Raw genomic sequence first — 22,831 nt, 5'->3', positions numbered from 1 at the left:
TTATAAAAACTATCCTTGAATGTTGCCAAAGGTTTATACTATATTCTTCAATTCTAAAAGTTCACATTTTAATCCCAGGAAAGGAGTTATTAATGAATAATCAAGGTAGTATATATCAGGAGTAGGCGGAGTGGGGGAACCAGTACTCCGGATACCTCTTATAACATTCTGTGATCCTGGCACGATTTTAGCAGTACGAATCCCTGATATTAGATGGCGATACTATACTTTGCCATTTTTTAGCGCAATATTTAAACACCTATCGCTTTCAATAATCGTTTATAACTAATTAATTGCATTAAATAATGTATAGAGAATTGGTTGATTCGAATATAATATTTTTAGCTTTAGAATTTTAAAAATTAAGGAATTAGTGGGAAAGTTAGGGGAAAATGTAAATAAAAAGCATAGCAAATATATACTATTGTTTTGATTTTTTATTAATATAGAAATAAGGAATGTTTCACACTTTTCTAATGCTATTTTACGGAAGCACCTTGAAATCTTGATTATGCGTTTTATAAATAAATTCAATTGACGAGTAATATTTTTAACAATATTATTTTAAAACATTTATGCAGTGTACATTTTGTAGTGATATCATTTTATCAACAAATGTCAATTGTAAATCGAATTCTCACGGTTTTGTAATATTGTTTCTTAAGGATTTTGACATGCTATTTCTAAAATCAATTTTAGATTCATTTAATACTAATGAATCACAATTTTGGTTCTTCGTTCTACTTGATTCTTCAGTAGTGGTTGTAATATCTTTTACCCTGTAATTATTTAACTGATTAAGTTCTGTGTCATAATTTATGGTTTTCTGTGGACTATTTGTATTTCTGCGCCAACGCTTGGTTCTCAAGGCCCATTAGTTATAAAATCTAAAAGCAAAAAAGTATAATTTATGATTCATACGTTATTTTTGATTAAACAGAAGTAACTGTAAATTATTGCGTAATAGAGACGCCATACTCTCGACGTTGTTGATGTATTTGATTACTATTTTCTTCCAGTATGCAGAAACTCGTGGCATAATTCCATTTTGCATCTTGTATTGCTTTTTGTAAACATTAAATCCTTTCTTTTCGCGTCGCTAACATTTAATCTCATTGAGCTTCAATGGGAGCTTCTGTATTTCTGTAAAAAGAATGTTTCCATAAGTCGAAAAGTAGAACTGTAGAAATGCCTGAGCAGTCGAGATTCGAAATCGTATGACGTTGACGCGAGGCGTCGGATTTCAGTTGTTCGAGAGCGAGAGGGAAAGGCTTACATTTGTCTTCTCTTTCGACTCCCTCGCGACGGTTTCAAGTGCTTCAGATAGTTCGGAGAATCGAGAAAGAAGGCGAGTGTTAGTTTGTGTTTGTCGACTCTACGAAACTCTACGAGCTCGCGTATACGTGATCTGGCATAGTGTGCGAAAGTAAAATGAAGAGTTCCCAGTGCCCCTAGTGGCCGGTCTGGTAACACTGGCTTCCATTGAATGTTCTGTCTATCTTGTACCTTGTCTGTGGTCAAACTGACAGTTTAATTAGAAAATGGTTATAAAGCAAAGATGGCAGTGAGAGGTGGTGCACGAATTTTTCTCCTCGCAATTTCGAGTATTTTCTTGTTAAAATCATGTAACGGGGCCGCGACAGATATTGAATTGGACGCAAAAGCACAGTTGTTACATAGACTTGATAGTTTGAATCTTCTATTGTATACATTTTTATTAATATTAACTGTTTTAACAATATGGACATTTAAGCATCGTCGACTTAGGTTCCTCCATGAAACTGGTCTAGCTGTCATTTACGGTAAGTCGTCTGCTATAGCCATTGTTTACGTATGATAATAACTAATTGTAATATATTATGCAAGATTTATTTTCAGTTCTTAATTATAGCGATGAACAAACCTTTTGTCATTTAGTTATTGCATATAGATACATATCTATTTAATACTTTTACTTTAAAGTACAAAAGCATCCTATGAACTTTTAATGTCTTTCAAAAATGAAAATATTTATTTACTGCGACCGGTCTATGTATAATGTAAAAATATATATATATATGATTTCAGTTAATTTAAATAGAGAATCTCATTTTAACAATTCTTATTTCAGTTATCTTAAACAAATACTTCTTTGTTTCTCAGAAAGAATTATGAAATTTACTTTTCGAATATGTATTAATATTTTATTTCCATTGTTAACATTTTTTTTTCAAATAAATGGTAATAATGATCAGTTATTAAAAATTTTTATTTTAATTGTAAGTACTTTTATGGGTGGCATTCTTATGTAAACTGTAAGAAAATTATATAATGAAAATTCTAGTTATGCAAATTGTTAAGAATACTTATGTAAATAAAAATAATAAGTTGATCTTTCTAACAATACTCAAACATTTTCTAAAATTGGTAATGAATACATGGACATACATGGGCATGTTTCAGGATTAATTATAGGAGCGATAATTCGTTATGGCTTTACAACAAGTAGTACCATTCTCCATATGCCTGTTGTCCCAGACAACAGTAGTAAATACAACCAATCAGTTCCACCAGATACATTATGGTTACGTTTTCCAGAAGATAAAGGTGGTGGTGATATTAAGAGTAAAACATTTGCTTATTCATTTAGGGGAGAAATTTATAAACAGGACAATGAAATTGATCTAAAGGTAATATATGCTTTGATGAAGTAGTTTACAAAATATGTATATAATTCAATGTTAGTAAAAGCTAAGAGTTAAACAAATAATTTAATTGTTACAGGCTACTTTTGATCCTGAAATATTTTTTAATATCATTTTGCCACCAATTATTTTTCATGCTGGTTATAGCTTAAAACGTGTAAGTAAGATCACTGTATCGTTAATATCTTTATACTATCTATAAGTGTGAATATCATTTGATTAAGTAGAAAAATAATAAGATTTTTGTAACAATAAACAGTTCTTTATAATTGAAGTCAATATAGCTAATATGTTGCCTTATATTAAGAGAAATGCATAATTTAATTGAATGTATAATTTATCATTTCAGAAATATTTCTTTAGGAATTTGGGAGCTATTCTTATGTATGCTTTAATTGGAACAACAATATCAGCATTTATTATAGGGTATGTGTGTGTGTGTGTGTTTTTTTCTAATATATCTGATTAATAAAGAAATATATATTTTCTGGATTTAATAATAAGTTTATTTGCATCTTTTAAAGCTTTTATATTTAGTATTTCTTGTGATGCATATGCATCCATAGGTCATTTAGATTAAACTTATCTGTTATTTTTCTCATAGCCTGTTGATAAAATGAAAAATTCTGTTCATAATACAATGGAATACTTCTTTTAATCATATATGTATATGCCACCTGTATATCTAATATTGTTCTTTTTTTCAGAGCTTTGATGTATGCCTTCTTACAATTAATACCGCATCTTGCCAGTTCGTTCACGTTTCTGGATACTTTATATTTTGGTGCATTAATATCTCCTACAGATCCACTGACAATAATTTCGATTTTTAACGATTTACACGTAGACGTAAATTTGTATGCATTGGTATTTGGGGAAAGCGTGTTGAATGATGCGGTTGCGATCGTACTTAGCGGGTATGTATATAAAAATATTGGAACTTTTCAAAGAAAACCTGATTTAAATTTAAATATATTTGTGAATATCCTATTACAGTTCTATACAAAATTATGCAGAACGTTATCAGTCAGGTTCAGGTGGATTCGAAACTGTAGCATTTTTCCAAGCATTTGGTGATTTTGTTGGAATATTCAGTCTTTCTTTATTTATTGGTGCTACAATGGGATGTATCACTGCTTTATTAACGAAATTTACTAGAGTCAGAGATTTTCCACTATTGGAGTCAGCATTATTTGTTTTAATGTCTTACAGCACTTTCTTAATTGCAGAAGCATCTGATCTTACAGGTAAAACATATCGAGATGCTGCATTACTTAAAATTATTACACAGAGTGTCTTCAATGTACATAATATGTTTCAAGTATTGTACAAATGTCTTTTCTAGTAACTTAACTTTTACTTTAATAATAATTCATGTACAGGTGTGGTCGCTGTATTATTTTGTGGCATATGTCAAGCGCATTATACATATAATAATTTAAGCCCAGATTCTCGTCAAAGGACAAAACAACTGTTTGAACTTTTGAACTTCTTAGCTGAAAATTTTATATTCAGTTACATTGGTGTTTCGATGTTTACTTTTCCAAAACACCATTTCGATCCAGGATTTATTTTTGCAGGATTTGTATCCTTGAGTTGCCATATTATTTTTTAAATTAATATCTCATAATACATATCATAGAAACAAGATCCTTAACTCCGTTATTACAGCTTTGCGCACTACTAGGTCGTGCAGCAAATGTATATCCATTATCCTTTGTGTTAAATTTGGCTCGAAAGCCGAAGATATCATTAAATTATCAGCATATGTTATTTTTTGCTGGATTACGCGGAGCTATGAGTTTTGCTTTAGCCATCAGGAATACTGTATCAGATGCTCGACAAGCTATGTTAACAACAACAAGTCTAATTGTAATTTTAACAGTCATTTTCCAAGGTGGAGGAACAACTCAATTTTTGAGTTGGTTTAATATACCGTGAGCTGAAACAAATTTTCTTAAAATCATTTTTACATTCATGATTATTCACTCTAATTATATTTGAACTGATTATATTTCAGAGTCGGAGTAGATGAAGAAATAGAAGGATTATCACATAATGGAATGCGCAGTGTAAGTATCATACGGTTTTTTAAAAACATTAAATTAAATTTACGAGCACCAATCCCAGTAAACTAATATGAGATTGTGTTTGCACTAACGTATTTGTGTGCTAGATCTGATTGTTATAAGTTATTAATATTAAAGAAGTAATAGTAATATTTAGCAATAACCATTTTTAAAGAGGATATAGCCATTGAAATGTAGTTCAGCTTGTACATTGCTAATATTTACTTTAAAAGAATGTAATTTTTGTTATCTTTTGTAAATTTGTAGAGTTTTCTACTAGTGCGTATATTTCTAATTGCAATGCTTATTAACATGAAATACAAGTATCGATTATTTTAATTTTTTTAAACAATAAATTACACACATCTAATACAAATGAATATAAAAAACTAATAAATTTTTGTAATTTTATTTATTTTACACTATATAAAAGGAAAAAGGAAACAATAATTCTTTTAAGGTAAATTAAAACAGTCGGGGAAAGCAAAATTTTAATAAGATTATTTTCCTTTAGAGCATTCTACGTATAAATTTAACCCTTAATATCAGAAAGCATCTCTATACATATACAATTTTAATTAACATTTGAATGAGTCTATATTTTAAGATTATATTGTTGCATAATATGTTCCATTTAAATCGTTAAAAAAAAACTATAAGTTCGAAATGTTTTCGATCGTTACATTTCATTTCTTTAAAGGATTTCAAATGCTAAAATATTTACGCATGAATGCTTAGATTCAGTTCTTTCACTTCTATTTTCATCCATCCATTATGCTCAAGTGTCTGAAGTACTATGATCTGCACTTTTAATATCATAAATCTTGATTGAAAATTACTGAAATTTTAATTTTTGTAATTATTAACTGTGTGAAAGGATTACATTTATTACTGTTGTTTCTTATAGTAACACTTAAGTAATATTGGGTCACTGATGCACAAGAGATACTAAAATTATAGCTTGCACTAGAACTTAATTTTCTGAGAAATCCAGCATGTCTGTTACATTGTAACAAAATTTGTAAGAATGCTTTATTAATTCTAAATAAGTGCGCTTGATAATTAATGTAGAATATATTGGAATTTAACTTGCTAATTTTAATAGTCTGGTGGCGAAGGTGGCTTTGGAGATCTGGACATGCGTAGGGAGAGAAGTCCGCCGGTACGTTTTCACATTAATTCCAGAATTGAGTTATGCTATTTATATGGTCACAAACAGTTCGTGTATTTAATATATTTACAAAATACTAAACTCTGTCTATTTAGATTCAGTTTTACAGCACATGTTTCGTCCTTTCTTACATAATTATATAGAATATAAATTATTGGTTTTGAGCATTGTAACTAGTATTATACGAGTTGCTTTCTGTAATTAACAAATGTGTAAGATAATGGAATTTAAAATTGAGATGCAATATAAGTTATCTTATTAAAACGTTTGCAGTAACCACTAATTATTCAGATTATCAGCTATACATATATAAATTTATGTATTGTTTCTCGAGAGTAATAAGATAATATGCACAAATACAGGCATTTCTAATATTATCAAACTCATTAATATTACAAACACATAAATGTCTGTAACGAATACAAACTAAAATTTACTTTTAAGCATATACGAGATATTATTTTCTTTTTAAAGGTTTAAAAAAGTATTATTTATTTATTTGTTTAGTTGCTTGATTTAATTTGTTAAACTTTTTAAATTGCGAAACTGATAATTTTACAAATGCTCACGCTTATTTTTACAACACTATATCGCTAAAATCGTTAGCCTCCTATTAGAATTATGATTTTATTTTTATTAAATGAAATTTAAATTTCATATGAGTTGAATTTGCTAACAGCATGTGCTTCAATATTTCCTTTTGTATACTTTTTGTTATCCATTCTGTATGTTGATGATTAGTACTATACAAAATATTTATATACATTTATATACATTAACAAAACATATGCAAACAGAATTAACAGGGTGCACCAATGTAACAATGAACAAACAAGCATGTTCGTTAATACTCAATAACACCAAATAATTTGTTATATAAAAAGTTTGGTTGACTTCGTAATATTTTACGAAATTGCTGCATACATACTGCAATTTTCAAATTATTTTCATGTAATTTAAATTTATTTATCTAACAATTTTATTAATAATCTGTTTTGAAATATATAATTTTTAAACTATTTTTAATAAGTACAATTGTATACTTAATTCTATTTCAAGAAAACATCATGATCATACAGGATGGATAATCAATATATCCTTCACATTTCACAGTATAATTCTATGCAGGATGGATCATTACCAGCCAGTGGCGCAAAACCTAATGAAAAAGCATTACTTGCCAGAATCTGGGGTAATTTCGATACTCGCTACATGAAACCACTTTTAACCCACTCCAGGCCTACGTTATTAGAAACACTTCCAGTGTGTTGTGGTCCTTTAGCCAGAATTCTTACTACAACGCAACAAATGACACAGGTATAAAATATGATTTTTAGAAGAAAAGAGGATATTCCCGCCAATTTAGTAGAGTTATCATATATTTTCTGTCGAAATCGTTATGTTCTAGGACGAAACTATTAGAAAAGCAGATTCAGATTCGGATTTTTGTCTCGAAGATCGTGAAATGGAGCGGCGAAGGACCAGTGTTCAACCGGTGAGTTTTCATCAACCTAATCTCAATTACACTATTAATCCGTGCTATCAGCCTAACAACACAGATACCACCAATCCAGATGAACCTTATGTAATTCTTAATTTACACAGAAGGTAGAAGTAATGAATTTAAATTGAAATATTTAAATTTTTTACTAAGCTTAGCAATATATGAGAGTATTTCGTATATTGATACAAATGAGTTTATCATTTGTACCTAATTTTCCTGTAATTATATTTCAAACACTATTTCAAAAATTATCTATTTGTTATACCATTTACATAAAAACATTCTTAAAGACACTTGTACAACATAGTCTTTCCATTTTATATGAAAGTACCATTTCAGTGTTTGGTATAATGCTTACATTTCTATTTAATGTTTTAAGCTTTCTGTAAACATCTATAGCAATTACACGATTCTTACGAAAAATTATGCTTTCCTATCTTGATAAATAATTGCTTATGCTAAATTCTTTCATATAAAATGTGTTGAATATGCATGAAAAACTCATTTTTCTTTACTGTAGAAAGGCGGTGATACACATGTGAACGATTAAATAGCGTACATAATATATTGTATAATGTATTTATACATATACAGTAAGTATACATATTGATTATCATTGAATAAAATTTTGTTAGTATAAAAAAAAATATTGTGTATCGCTATTTATCATAATTAAGTTTTATGGGTTATTAACAACACTAACAATATTTCCACACTAACAAAAAATCAATTAGTTGTAAAATATGCTGAAGTTGAAACGCCATTGTATAGGCATGAATCTACATATAGTCTTCTTACTAAAGTTATTTTACAAGTACAGTAAATGTATGCAACTATTCTAGTTATTAATTACCTGTAATAAACACATGAAGAATTAACGATTTAGAATTTTTTTCAAAATCAATGTGTGTAATACTACAGTTTGACACTTCCTCATCCATGTAACTTAGATTAGTTAATGTCAAGAAAATCGTATTATTTCTAGTTTATGCATCTAATTTTTCTTCATTTGAAAATTATGTTTAATGTCTACTGATATAGCTACACTATTAAATATTAAAAAGATATTTCTATTGATTTAACTGAAGCATCAAGAACTTGTGTTTTTGTCCAACTTTTACTTTACCAATTTAAAGCAATTTTTCCCGTCTACATTTGATCGCGCTCTTACCGATTTTTTTAGAGAAAAAGAAATGATGATGATGATGATGATGATGGGGATGATGATGATTATGATGATGATTATGATGATGATGATGAAGACCTAAGAATCATTGGAATGGAAGGATTTATTCCGTTACGAACATTATAACGGGACAGAGGCCATTGAAAATAGTATTTTGAGAAGATTATTTTTAAAAACTTTGTGATACATCCTTCGGGTAGGAGAAACGATTAAAAATAATTACTTCGTATATATATTAAAACTTTTTTTAATAATACTTTCATTTTCAATTTTTTACGTTAATATTAAATAAGATTTCTACATTATTAGCTAACATTTCCTTACTTTTATTAAAATCAAGAACTCTCACTTCGAATCTCTTGTTTCAAAAATTTGGTACAAATTACATATATGATTATAGAATACATATATTTGAATGATTATAAAATTTAAAAAAAAAAATACGTTAATTGTATTTTTTGAAATGTTAGCAATAAGGTAAAAAGAATAATATCGTTGCAAAAAATATTTATTTGTTGTCTCTGCACTCAGAGCTTGTTGGCGTGACAGTATAATGTATATTAGCATGAATGCAAATTACAGAAGTCAAATTATGTATAGTACATAAACAGCAGATTTCCAAATTATGTACATATTGTAATTTCTTTGAAACTAGAATAATTATAAAAGATGGTCTGATAAAATTCTAATCTACATTATAAATATAACGAAATTGCCATATTTCTTAAAAATATTGTAATCGAACATTAAACATAATTTTCAGTATTTAGTGGATTTCGTAAGCTTTCATACTTCAGTAATATCAAAATTGTAAAGTTATTGAAAGGTTTAGGGAGTAGACATTACCCATTGTAATTTCTTTAGTTCTCTTTATGTTGCTCATATTTCATTTATCCATATATAGCTGTACTGGCAAAGGATTTAGTTCAGATCTGTTGTATATTGAATGTTATTGCATGAAAAACCAAATTACTTTTCAGATATTAATTTTTATATCAAGAATGCTGTTTAAAAGTTGCCGCTTGCACACTATTTATGCTACTAGTAACAAATAATTTCCACAGACAAAGTAATTTTTTACATCTGCTTTCTTTACGTTATTTAAAACTACTCACTGTATAATTATTCTGCTTAACTTGTCCCACTTAATTATTGAGGTTTTCCTTACATAGCACCGTAAATAGCTTAAAGTACACATTGTTGTATTTAAGTGTTACAGTCATTATATTTTATTAATTAATCAAAAACAAGTCAAATGAACGATTTAACAATTTTATAAAATCTACATTTAGCATATATGTATAAGTTTTTAATACTAGTAGTGCTATTAACGTTTTGCTTCGAATTTTTTACATAACATTTTATCGTGCAAACGGCAAATAATTTATTTTGCTAGTAATAAACTTTTTACAGCTATGTTTGTTCAGTTATAGTAGAGTGTCTTTAGTTGTTTTAAAATTCTCTCCTTTTTTTTTTTTTTTTTTTTTTGTTGTTTTTTTTTTAATATTTCATGTACTTATGTTTATTATTTATTTTATTTGTTTGTGTAGCTTACTTTTATTTATTTGGTTTCTTCACAGACACATATAAGGAGCTCTCCAAACAGAACACATTTATAAAAGTGAATATAACTAACGTAGTTTATTACATAATAGTGAGTTGTATACATTTTTGAGGATCTGGTTGCAATTACGTTTTAAGTATTAATCATTGTTCTCTCTATTTTTTATCATGCCATAAACATTTATATTGCATAACATGATCTTCTTATTTTACACAAATCCTAATTCAGTGTATTTAATTTCTAATGAATGTAATTTTGTTACCGGATAAGTTTTAATTTCTTAAAATGATACAAGATGTATATGCGTGCATTACTATATTGTAATCAATACCTCAAATAATATTTAGTGAGAAAATTATGACTTAGGTACGTGCATATGCAATCTTCATGTCAAACTATATTATTGTCATATTATAGTTTCTATAAATGTTGATTATATTTTTCTGGTACTTGTTTTCTTTGGAAAATATTGTTCAATATTTCGGACAAGAAAAGACATTGACAACAAAAAGTTGGATGTAAGTATTGTCATACCACAACTGAATAACACGGAGAAGACAAAGTAAGATTTGTCTTTCATAAATGTTAAAGCTGGAATGTATTTTTTCGAGAAATTGAAGTGACATGTCTGACAAAACAATTATTTCATCAAAAATAATTTAAATAACTTGAAATTACAAAAAAGGACAAGATAAATTACAATTCTTCTCCCTGTTTAATAGTCTATTTATATCTGAACATACTTTTCTGAAAACAAATTTTATTCCAATTATTTGTTTAGTTTTGTATATGTTGTATGTAATTTTCTAAGAATGATTTTAGTTATAAATTCTTATGTATACAAAACTGATATTCTAATAATTGCATTTGGTGTACCACCAAATAATATAAGTAAGAATATAAGAGATGGATTCTTGATGTGTTTAATACTTTGTGGGGCAGCTGGGAACTGTGATGGGAGAAGTTAGTCCGGGACCACTACCACTGCACACACGCGTCGCCTTGCCAGGTTTGGTCGGCAGACATTTATAAAGACTAATTTATATTGGTAAATAAACATACCGTGCTAAATATATAATACTATATGTCCAACTGATAAATGTATTTATTTGAGAAGCTTATGATCTGTGCAGACTATTATACCTAATATAATGTTATCTGTCGTAAATAGAATTTGAAAGATGTTCCCAGTATCAGCTGCCTTTATTGTTAACATAAATCATTTTTGTAATCATTATAAGAGCAAATTCACGATTATTATATTACTTCTTCATAAAGTATTAATATCAGAATGAGTGTAACTCACGTTATTTTCATCTTATTATTAATGTAATTTTCTAAACTTCACTATTTATTTCAAAATGATTTATTGTTCTTTCAAATTTAAAAAATATTTTAATTCTTAAATAAGCTGCTTGTATGTGCGTGCGTGTGCGTATGTGTGTTTACCATATTCAAATGTATTATTGTTACATTTATTGGTTGCACTAAATATGGTGAACTTGAATTTGACGAAGTTCTTTACATACACACACAAAATTTTTATCAACAAATGAAATTTTTTATTTTTAGTTGATATATAATTTACTATTCAGTGGAGGTCCTGGCTTGTAATAATTATTAGAAAAAAAAAAATTACCTTAAAATGCTGTTAAATCAGATACAGTAATGTGATATCAACCTATGTCTCCTAAGTATGCATTTTTCATTCGAATATAATAATTGACAAACATAATAAAGTATAATAAAACATGGTTAAGGGATTTAGACACTGTCAAAAATACTATATTTATACAAAATTCATACAGTAATACAGTGACAATAAATTAATAACTTTATGGCATCTTTGTTGCATTAACAATGTTGCGTTTTTAATTAACATTAGTGCTAAAGGTTCTGATATGATTTTAAATTATTATATTTGGATGTATTTTGCAATAGTTTGATAAGAATGGACAATTACAGATGTAATACAATTATTTGGACATAGAACTTAATTTGTTATTCAGCAAATTGATTTTGCTAGTATATACAGTTTTATTTGCATTCAAAGTGCAGGACACTTAGTGTACGACGATATGCAAATAAATCCTTTTTATATTATAATTTGTAATTGTATAGTCATTTTTAAAACATAAAAAGTATGTAATCAATATGCAAGTCAAGCCAAGTAAAACAACACTGTATACTTGAAAAATTTCAATGTATGGCAAGCAAGATTAGTGCCAAAGGTCATGTAGTTTAAAAAACTACAAAATAAATAATAAAATTCTTTGTATGAACAACATTAGAAACAGAAGTTTAATATGTTTCAAATATATAACTATAATGATTATAAAAACAAATTAAAAATGACATTGTTTGCAAAGTGTACTCTAATTATTTGTGAAGAACACATAATGTTGTCACTAATGACAATATTTCGTAAATTTATTAAATTATTAGATGTGTGTTTATAATTTCTATTACACTGCTATTTAATGTACATAATGTATGTACAAGTATATTTAAATGTGTTCTATTACCAGCAAGATTTAAACTATTGAATACAGGTGTACCAAATATAAAAATGGTTAATAAATATACATGAATTCTTACTTTAGATGTTGGCTGTGACCGCGTAATAAAAATATTCGAGTATGTAGTTTACATTTTAGACACAAATATTCAAAATGCAGCATATAAAAAAACTACATCTACAACATATATATTATGCTATTCTTTTTACAATTACATGTATTTACTTAGTAAATTATTTCAATTATACAAAGTAAATTATGCTAATTGGCTAATAATATTAATAAAAAGCAGGATTTTAGCACATAGTAATTAAAATGCTCTTTTCTATATATTTGTGAATTGAACAATATGTAATAATTGACCTTGCTATGTATACATATATCAAATACTGATGTTGCGATACTATGTACTACAGTTTACAGTGTTTAATAAAGTATTTGTAAGAAGAAGTTCAAATCATGTTAAATTTAATCGATTATTGACATATCTATAAATCTACATCAACTACACTTTGAAGGGAAAGTGAAGAGTATACACAGAAAAAAAACATTCTTCAATGTCTCATTCCCTTTTTAAGAATGCCACAAATTAAACAGATTTACTTTGATTTGTTTACTTAATTATATTTTTTTATTAGTTGTCTAATAAATCTGAATGCTTTTTTTCAGTTGGTGATTGATTTATAGAAAACGTAAAACTTCTGACAAAAAAATCCAATAAACCTTTCCCATCATTTATTCAAAATACAACATACCTTCTTGATGTCTTCTGTAAATGCAAGCATGCTGTTACTGTTTCGTGTGTGCCTTTTCATTTATAGTTAATTCACCATCTGAGTATGCCAGGCAAGTTGTTGATTAATAGCAATTGTGAATATAATGAATTTTCCTATCGTGAAATCTATAATTATTTCCTAATTATAACTTTCTATTTTTCAGTGTATATAAATAAGGACGGAATTCAAATCTCCAAAATTAAGTAAACTATAATTATATAAAATAAACGAATAAATCAAAATCTTTCGCAATTATATTGTATAGATACTAATTTCAAATAAAAACTTCGTTTGTTTTACATTAATCGATTCTTCGATTCTTATATGTATATCGATTCTTTTGAACAGAGAGAGAACAGACAGAGTCGTCCATCCGGTTGATCCAGACCGGATACCAGATACCGGATCCTGAATGTTTGAGGTTACGTTTTCAATGTTTATATGCCAAATCAAAATATTGTTTACTTTTTTATAGTTGTGCTTAATGGAGTGTCAATAAAGGTACAACATTTAATATGAAACTGGTAATTATATTTATTATATTAGTTTATCATTTATTTATACGAGCAATATTTTAGTTTATGCAGTATATATTTAGTTTTGTATATAATTATGTTTTAAAAGTAATTATTATATTTATAGTATTGTTTATCCAGCGAACCAACAAAGCCATGTTTGGTTTTGAGTTTCAAGGGAATTACTCTGATGTTAGATTGTGGTTTAAACATGCAATCTGTATTACATTTTATGCCAATGCCCTTGGTTCCTAGTGCTAAATTTAATTCTTTGCCTTCGTGGTTTCCACGCGATAATCATCAAGATTGGCAAATAGAAGGGGTTTGTATATTTACATATCTTAATTTAGATATAAAAGAAGAAAACAAATATCTTATGTGTTACCTTAAATTTTCAGGAATTAAAGGAATGTTGTGGCAGAGTATTTGTTGATTCTACTCCTGAATTTTCTCCACCTCTGGAAAAAATAATAGATTTTTCAGAAATTGATGCTATTTTAATATCAAATTATACCTGTATGCTGGCTCTGCCATTTATAACAGAAGATACTGGTTTTAAAGGCATCATTTATGCTACAGAACCAACATTACAAATTGGACGATTTTTTATGGAAGAATTGGTAGAATTTATTGAACAAACACCTAGAGCAACATTAGCTAAACATTGGAAGGAGATGTTACATGTTTTACCTCCACCGTTAGCCGATGCTCTTAAACCAAAATCTTGGAAACATATATATTCATTGTCAGCAGTTAATACTGCTTTGTCATATATTCAAACAGTTGGATATGATCAGAAATTGGTAAGTCAGCAACAAAACTATTGCTTTAGAGTAGATATTTATTGGTCCTTTACAGGACATATATGGTGCATTAACAGTTACTCCTATCAGTTCTGGGTATTGTTTGGGTAGTAGTAATTGGTTGATTTCATGTGACCATGAGAAAGTTGCATTTGTTAGTGGATCTTCAACACTGACAACTCATCCACGACCAATGGAACAAGCTACATTGAAACATGCCAATATGTTAATATTAACAGGTTTAACGCAAACTCCTACTGCTAATCCAGATACTATGCTTGGGGAGCTTTGTATGACTGTCGGTATGTCCAGAAACGACATTATTTATTGAAAACTTAATGTTTATATTAAAATTGAATTTTGTAGCAATGACACTCAGATCTGGTGGATGTGTTCTAATACCATGTTATCCATCTGGTGTTGTGTATGATTTATTTGAATGTCTTAGCACTCATTTGGATAAGTCAGGTTTTTCGCAAGTTCCTTTGTTTTTTATATCACCAGTTGCTGAAACTTCTTTAGCATACTCAAACATTTTAGCCGAATGGTGTGTTTCAAAATATTATTATACAAATTAGAACAGGGGTTGGCAAACTTTTTTTCGAAAAAGATCAGTTTTATGATTTTGTATTTAAAATCCATTTCTAACTTGCGGGCCGAGCAATAATACGCGGAAGGGTCAGATCTAGTCCACATGCAGAGTTTGCCGAGCCCTAAATTAAAATATAAACTTCAAGTATAAGGGTTAAATCTTAAACGAGTTTTACGAGTATTCAAATTTCATTTTAGGCTATCGACAAATAAACAAAATAAGGTTTATCTTCCCGAGGAACCATTTCCTCATGCTTTCCTCGTTAAAAATGCTAGATTAAAACATTTTACATCCACATATGCTGAAGGTTTTAGTTCTGATTACAGACAACCTTGTGTTGTGTTTTGTGGTCATCCTAGTCTTAGATTTGGCGACGCAGTTCATTTCGTTCAGATGTGGGGTAATAATCCACAACATACTATAATTTTTACAGGTAAATTTATCACGCTATATTACTTTAGGATACGAAAATATAATTTATGTTATACAGGGTGTTTGGCCACCCCTGGGAAAAATTTTAATGGGAGATTCTAGAGGTCAAAATAGGACGAAAAACAAGAATACTAATTTGTCGATGGAGGCTCGTTAAAAAGTTATTAACGTTTAAAGTTCCAACCGTACTGAATTTTTTTCTACAAAGTGGGTAGAATTTCGAGGATATGTGTAATGACTAAAAATGATTGTAATTGACCCCCGCAACCGAAAATAATTTTTTCAGAATGATTTGAAATTTTCGAATTTAATTGTTAATATCTTTTTAACGAAGACTCAGTTAAAAAATTGATATTCTTGATTTTCGACTTCTTTTGGACTGTAGAATCTCCTATTAAAATTTTTCCCAGGGTTGGCCGAACACTCTGTATAATAATACACGTATAATATACAATCGCGGTTTCCAAACTTTTCGAAAAGTGAGCCTTACTCGAAGATAAAAGAATTTTCAACACTGATCGAATTACATGACGCGATGCAAACCAAAAGATCGTAAAATTTGTGAGATAGAATTAAGTTTTTATAATTTTAGAACCAGATTTTCCATATTTGGATGCTTTAGCGCCATTCCAACCGTTAGCTATGAAAGCAGTACATTGTCCAATTGATACGTCTCTTAATTTTACTCAAGCCAATAAATTAATTAGAGATTTAAAACCAGAACATTTAGTTATACCTGAATGCTATACACAACCACCAATAACTGCACCACATAGAACAGATCTTGTAATAGATCCTGTAGGAGTAAGTTTTACATTGCATTAGTATCAATGTATCGATTGCATCGATAGTTCTTAATACTTCGTGTGTGTTTAAGGAAAAACCTTTAATTACTTTTAAACGGGGCGAAGTTATCAAATTACCTTTAAAAAGGAAAAAGGGACGCGTATTTATTGAACCAGAACTAGCTGGAAATATAATTCCAAATGAAATTCGACCTGGCTTAAGTCTCGCTTCTGTTACTGGTGAATTAGAAGTTAAGGATAACGTATACACAATAAAGGTATATACATTATTGAAACGAAAGTGTAACAAATGTAAATTCGTAGAGTATTTATTAACTAAATCATATTTTTAGAGTATTGAAGATAGAGCTAGTGTAAAACGTAAAACTTCTTCTGGTTCACCTGCACCAATCAAAGAGGAAGTTCTTAGAGAAAGGAAACACGAATATGGTAATTTAGATCCACAAGAGTTACTTCAAAAGCTTAATCAAGAAGGCATTCAAGGGGCCAAGTTACAGCACAGTCCAACTTCTACCAGTATTCACTTGGTATGAAACATTTTTACTTTTTTAGTAGACAAAAATTATATTGAACTAACATATATTTATTTATCATTTGTACTCGCAGCAAGACGAAGATACTTTAATTCAAATAGGAGACAATTCAACACATATTTTTTGTAATGGTGATCAAAAGATTAGACGACGATTGAGGACTATCATAATGCAGTGCCTCAAGAGATTTTAATGTAACAAACTAATAATATTAAAGTACAATGACAATTTTATTATAATTTATTTTTCTACATTATTGGAATTTTTGTTCATTTATTACAGACAATAAATGAATGTTAATTCTATGTATTTTTGTATAACAACGAGCAACATTTACTTCTGAATTGATATATAGCTTTGTACTATACATATACAGATGTTGTATTATATATATCTTCAAGTGCGCACGATAAAGGTGGCAGTATTACAAGTGTCATTTCATTCATTATATTGATGATGAAACACACTCAAAATATCTACTTCGAATGAAAACACATAACTTAAATACGTACAATTTCGAGACTGAAAATACATTACTTATGAAAAGAACTTTTCTTTACACTATTATATCATGACACAATCTTTCATTATACGTTGTATTATATATATACATATTTTATATCGTTAAATGTTAGAGGATAATACAAAAAGACAAGTACTCTACATTGTATATTATTTCTTAATACTTATTGTAGGCTTAATACGAAGAAAATTGTGTTACTTTCTATGCCCTAAAGATACGATCACTAAAATGACTGCATTTTTATTTTTGCTGCATTCTGAATGGGTATACTATTTTTTAATCAATAAATTTATTTTTACGACTAAACAGATGTTATTATTGACAAGTTATATTTGTATTAACGTTATATTATAAAATGTAGAAAAAGCTTTTTTAATTCAAAAAGCATAGATTTCAAATATATTTGTTTTTCATTTTATACTTTTTACATCAAAAACAATTTGAAATAATTTATGGAAAAACGTTATTAAAATTTCAGGCACAAAAGTATATCATAACTTTCATTTGTTGCATATATGTACTGGTAACTGTTTAGTATATTCCATTACACATTCTGTTACTTTGTTAGTTTTATTTCGTTCATCACTTTCATTATTATCAAGTTTTACAACATTAATATTGTTTTTAGAATTTACACCTAATTTTTGTATTCAGAACGCAGCATTGTTTAAACCTAATTACCAGTAGCAATACCAAGTGCCAGACCAGCTACAAAGGATGTGATGAAGAAATGAAATTCTGTAGTTTTGAATGTGTTTTCACCAGTAACAGAGTGGTACCAACGTCGTGTACGAGTTTCTCCATTTTTCAACAATTGTTCGGCTTTATCTAACTTTTTATCAACATATCTCTCGACCTGAAACAGTAATTTCTGTTACTAATATAAATTTACTTCTAAAATTACAAAATATTTTTATAAATACAGCGTAAAAATTTACACAAAGAACTCATATATAAATTTACACTTTACAAAATAAAAAACGAAAGTAAGAATAAATTCAAACCATTTTGTTTATTGCACGATCTAACTTTTTACAATGCTTCGTTATTTTTTTGGTATATTATAAGTTTTTTAAATGAATCAATGCAGAGATTTATATATACATATACACACACATCTGAAATTAACGGCTAAATATATAAAATCTTTTAAATGCACATGCATCTTTTTAAGAAGTATTTTGGAAAATACGTCTATAATATAAAAGCCACAACTATTTATATCGCATAAAAACTTATATATTAAAAAACTGAAATAAAAATGATCCCTCATATTTAAATAATCTTACTAATATTATCAATAAATTATGTGTTTGATTCTTTCATGTTGGGGAATATAAAAATTATAACTAACATACAATATTAATGTGAAAAGTATTGAATATACACTATATGCTTGTATTATTTTCAAACATCAGCATTTTTTATTTATTTACGATGCTAAACCAATAATGAAACCACCAATGAAACTTGCTGCCACAAATGAATTGTTTTGACACCATAATCCTACCTGTAAAAATATAAATATTTTATTTACAGATATTAATGTCAATAGCAAACACAAGAAAAGTACAATGACATTACGAAATTACCTTGTCCATAAATTTTGGTCCTTCACCAGTAACTTTTTCCTCTACCTTATCTGAAATCTTCTCAGCTTTTTTCTGAATTTTATCCCAATTGATTTTGATGTAACCTTGATGTGCTGCTATTTGTAACATTATAATACCACCACCCACAGCAAATGCAGCAATTTTCCCAACTTTCATTGTCACAAAGCCAGTTACCCTATATGAAATATTCATATAAAACTGAATAACTTTTGATTGCCAAGTAGTTACCGCTAGTATATTTATAATAAATGAATGTAAATAATGAAAAGTGGTAATTTGAAAGAAGAATGAAAATCAATGACAAATGATCTGAAAAATCAACAAACTGAATATATTACAGAAAAAAAAAACTAATATATCTCATAGGTTGTATCTGTGTGAAAAATAAAATCTGGTATTATTTTATTCAATGGCGATGTGGTAGTCAACAACATGCTAAAAATATTTAAAAAATTTTTAAGTAACATTAACGTGTACATGACACTTACCATCCTGACGTTGTGCCAATAATAATCTGTTTAGTAGCTGATTTTTTGCTCACATCTCCCAAAATTTGATCTATTATACTTTTTGCTTCCTTTGAGATATCTATATTACATTCTTCTTTGTTTGCATCATCTTTGCTTTTCTTAGATACAGGAAGACTCATTTTGACACTGAAAACAAATTATTATTTGTAAGTATTTGATATAATTTGACAATTATGAATTGCATAGGAAAAAATTTCTTTGCTAGTTTATACATTTTGTTTTCATTTTTATGCCTTTTATATTTATACACATTATTCTGAATTACTTTATTTGTTCATATATTTTTTCTAATTTTTCAAACTTCTAAATTTTTATACATTATTCTATCTTGTAACTAGCCCCGCGAACGATAAAATAGAAGCACTACTTTCATGGCTTTAAATAACAAAGTGTTAGGAAGTCATTCTTTGTCTATTTGTCAGAACGAAAATATATCGATGATTGCATTGCCAAAAATTAGCAATAATATATGTTCTATTACGAGAAACTGATGTTTTGGGATCGATGTATTTTATATCGGATAAAAACATACAGACAAAATAAAAGGATAACGTAAATCGAAGTACAGTGAAAAAACAAAAGAAAATCTACCGTTTGAAAAATTTGGTTGCTCCTGACTTGAAGATTTTCTTGTGCACTTTTGGCATGATTAAGTTTAGGCGTGTCGGCAAATTATATAATACCTCATATTGATTAATATTTACACAAATAAATCTCACCTAATCGTTAAATCACTGATGTATTTAATGAAACTAACGATTTCGTTCGGATAAACCGATGTGACAGATCAAACTCTCCGGTATTCCACAATGATCGTTCGTTCGTAGTTTGAAGAACGTGAAGACGTCCCAATAACGAAATAACTGCGTTACCGTTTCAAGAAGTAACTATGCATATAATAATTATTATACTGCATTCAACTCAGAAAGCATATAAATAAAAACCACGTGATTGTAAGAGAATCTTATTTGCCTGCTGCGTTTTCGCTAAAAGTGTATTGCACGAGTACTGCATAACAAAAATATCAGAATTTCTGTTAAACTCGAGTGGCCGGCAACTGTAATGCTAAAAACCCGTTGGTCGAGCTTTAAAAGTATGGGCAATACGTATCGCGATGTAAATTAAAAACTTGTATCTTTCATCGTATTGTCATGAAAATATTATCTATGAATTGATGCGATTTTCCTAGTGAAAATAAGTCCGTAACGTAATTATACATAATTTCAAGTGGCACTACTGCTAGCCATGAAGTCGGAGTACCGGAGTCAAACAAGCGTCACAATGACGCGATGTTCGAATATCTTCTTTTTCTCATTTAAGAAGAACGTCCGTCATTTCGACGCTCATCTGACTCCAGTTTAAGGCTTACATATCACACCAAATAAGTGAACAATTATCTAAACTGTAATAAATGTTAGCGACCATTGTAAAACTGTAAAAATGTCATTGAGCTTTTCGTTCCGCGAATTGATCATATTCGTTTTAAAAAAATATATTTGATGAACTTAAGAAGATCGATCAATTTTAATTAGCAGTAGATTTTTGGAGAAAAGTCCAGGACCTAGACTCTAGGTCTTGTGCCTCGTCCATCAGGGAACTTCATTTTTTCAAATACTTAGGAAAAAAATTATTTTCGAATTGTTAATGTTCTTTTAATGAATTGAATCTATTTTTAAATCTTGATTTCAATGTATATATAGAAATAGCGTATCCAATTATTCCTCACCTTCAGGTCTCAAAAGCCTTAACCTGGCCTTGTATTCACGATTGAATTGTTAAAATAACATACTTAAATGTTATTGACATGAATGAAAATTTAAATGTATTGGTTGCGAATTGAGTATAATACCATGAGTATTCACGGTCTCGTTTAGATAAACTTGTTGAATACGATTTAAAGGAGGACGAAATATTCAATTTTCGCGCCATTTTGGGACGTTACAAGGAGCAATGTTCTTTAGTACCGGAATTACAAGTCGATGTGAACTACGGTAATGGTCTTCCGTCGCGTGATTCGCCATCCTGGTTTAACCTGATCGCCGCTTTCAAAAACTTATCGTCCCGATGAGGTGACGGGGTGTCGAGGGTGCGAATTGAAAAGAATCTCGTATATTCGCGTAAAGCGGCCTGTTCTACGCGTAAACATGTGTCCTTTCTATTTTTAATGAGTATATTTACCGTGTGTGAAAATGGCCCAGGAGACTGACGATATCAACTTGACTCCTCAAGAATTACAGATACTATCAGAGCTAGACAGGTGATTTTGAAGTAAACAAAGCCTGCAATAACAAAATCAATGGCAATTTCTTAGTCGTTTGCGCGTTCATTACTTTTCTTCGTATACTTTTTTTAAGTATAACCTAAAAAGTTATTTGACAGAAGAGGCGCGCAATTCGATCGGTTTATTTAGACGTGCGTGCAACCTACTGACATCCTTTTCATATGTCTGATCGTACTACATTCAGTTAATATATGTCGTGCTTTCGCCATCCTTAGGTTTAAAAATCAACTTTAATTTCAAAAAACTAAAGTTGTCGCGGTGAAAGTTTATTTAACGAGTACGAATTGTAATTCGTGTCCGATATTGTGTACTTCACGTGAAATATACTATGATTATCGAGTAATCAAATTTAAATATAGTTTTCTCTGCGTAATATCATTTGTATTTATATGCAAATCTTACTGATCATTGTGTTTTTTTTTTTTTCAATCTATCTGTAGTCGGCAGTTTGGATTTCTGAAATTAAATTCACCGGAGCAAACAAAGAAGAAAGCTTTAGTTGTCCGTGCAATTAAATATTTAGAAAGGATGTTAGTTCAAGCACAAGCTGAAAAACAACGTAGAAAAGCAGATAGTACAAAAATGAATCCTGATGAGTTAAAGGATGATGATGAAGACAAAGGAATCAGTATTGATCCTAAAACATATTGTAAGCTGGGACATTTCCATTTACTTTTAGAAGATTATAGTAAAGGTAATTAATTATTTATACTAATGTTTTGTTATCTTC

At 28.9% G+C, this 22,831-nt stretch overlaps 4 protein-coding genes across 16 annotated transcripts in view; 3 read left to right on the top strand and 1 right to left on the bottom strand.

Annotated features, from left to right (window-relative positions):
• The first annotated feature begins 1,453 nt into the window (after positions 1-1,453).
• Nhe3 (Na[+]/H[+] hydrogen exchanger 3) lies at positions 1,454-13,772 on the top strand. Of its 9 annotated transcripts, none has more exons than XM_076784236.1 (14): positions 1,465-1,802; positions 2,443-2,669; positions 2,764-2,841; positions 3,034-3,110; positions 3,392-3,601; positions 3,681-3,931; positions 4,067-4,269; positions 4,356-4,621; positions 4,705-4,756; positions 5,859-5,915; positions 7,038-7,241; positions 7,333-7,419; positions 10,674-10,696; positions 11,121-12,284. In XM_076784236.1, the coding sequence occupies exons 1-14, from the start codon at positions 1,559-1,561 to the stop codon at positions 11,131-11,133; spliced, it is 1,992 nt and encodes a 663-aa protein (XP_076640351.1). In that variant the 5' UTR covers positions 1,465-1,558; the 3' UTR covers positions 11,134-12,284. The 9 variants fall into 9 exon arrangements, 8 of the variants coding, with proteins under 8 accessions (XP_076640345.1, XP_076640344.1, XP_076640349.1 ...); XR_013081846.1 differs by having other exon boundaries at positions 1,467-1,802; positions 10,195-10,696; XM_076784230.1 differs by lacking the exons at positions 10,674-10,696; positions 11,121-12,284 and adding an exon at positions 8,612-10,089 and having other exon boundaries at positions 1,454-1,802; positions 7,053-7,241.
• A 79-nt stretch (positions 13,773-13,851) lies between these two features.
• Positions 13,852-17,573, top strand: Ints9 (integrator complex subunit 9). 3 transcript variants are annotated; one of them, XM_076784239.1, is made up of 11 exons: positions 13,852-13,997; positions 14,116-14,310; positions 14,387-14,791; positions 14,847-15,093; positions 15,158-15,338; positions 15,581-15,816; positions 16,408-16,619; positions 16,693-16,878; positions 16,954-17,148; positions 17,228-17,348; positions 17,437-17,573. In XM_076784239.1, the coding sequence occupies exons 1-10, from the start codon at positions 13,989-13,991 to the stop codon at positions 17,345-17,347; spliced, it is 1,986 nt and encodes a 661-aa protein (XP_076640354.1). In that variant the 5' UTR covers positions 13,852-13,988; the 3' UTR covers position 17,348; positions 17,437-17,573. The 3 variants fall into 3 exon arrangements, with proteins under 3 accessions (XP_076640354.1, XP_076640353.1, XP_076640355.1); XM_076784238.1 differs by lacking the exon at positions 17,437-17,573 and having other exon boundaries at positions 17,228-17,357; XM_076784240.1 differs by lacking the exon at positions 17,437-17,573 and having other exon boundaries at positions 13,871-13,997; positions 14,130-14,310; positions 17,228-17,357.
• Positions 17,366-20,703, bottom strand: LOC143352011 (FUN14 domain-containing protein 1). Of its 3 annotated transcripts, none has more exons than XM_076784243.1 (4): positions 20,540-20,703; positions 19,779-19,946; positions 19,270-19,465; positions 17,366-18,533 (listed from the first exon to the last, which is right to left on the bottom strand). In XM_076784243.1, exons 2-4 carry the CDS (start codon positions 19,937-19,939, stop codon positions 18,351-18,353), a joined length of 540 nt encoding a protein of 179 aa, XP_076640358.1. In that variant the 5' UTR covers positions 19,940-19,946; positions 20,540-20,703; the 3' UTR covers positions 17,366-18,350. The 3 variants fall into 3 exon arrangements, with proteins under 3 accessions (XP_076640358.1, XP_076640357.1, XP_076640359.1); XM_076784242.1 differs by having other exon boundaries at positions 20,412-20,551; XM_076784244.1 differs by lacking the exon at positions 17,366-18,533 and adding an exon at positions 18,665-19,187 and having other exon boundaries at positions 20,412-20,551.
• Positions 20,704-21,809: 1,106 nt separating this feature from the next.
• The window catches only part of Utx (Utx histone demethylase), a 102,297-nt gene continuing 101,275 nt past the window's right edge, over positions 21,810-22,831 (top strand). The window contains exons 1-2 of the mRNA XM_076783615.1: positions 21,810-22,077; positions 22,542-22,795. Coding sequence (XP_076639730.1) covers positions 22,010-22,077; positions 22,542-22,795 — 322 coding nt within the window. The 5' untranslated portion in view covers positions 21,810-22,009. The remainder of the gene's footprint in view (positions 22,078-22,541; positions 22,796-22,831) is intronic.

This window comes from Colletes latitarsis, chromosome 2 (assembly GCF_051014445.1).
Source record: "Colletes latitarsis isolate SP2378_abdomen chromosome 2, iyColLati1, whole genome shotgun sequence".
NCBI lineage: Eukaryota > Metazoa > Arthropoda > Insecta > Hymenoptera > Colletidae > Colletes > Colletes latitarsis.
This window is presented reverse-complemented; position numbering and strand designations above follow the sequence as displayed.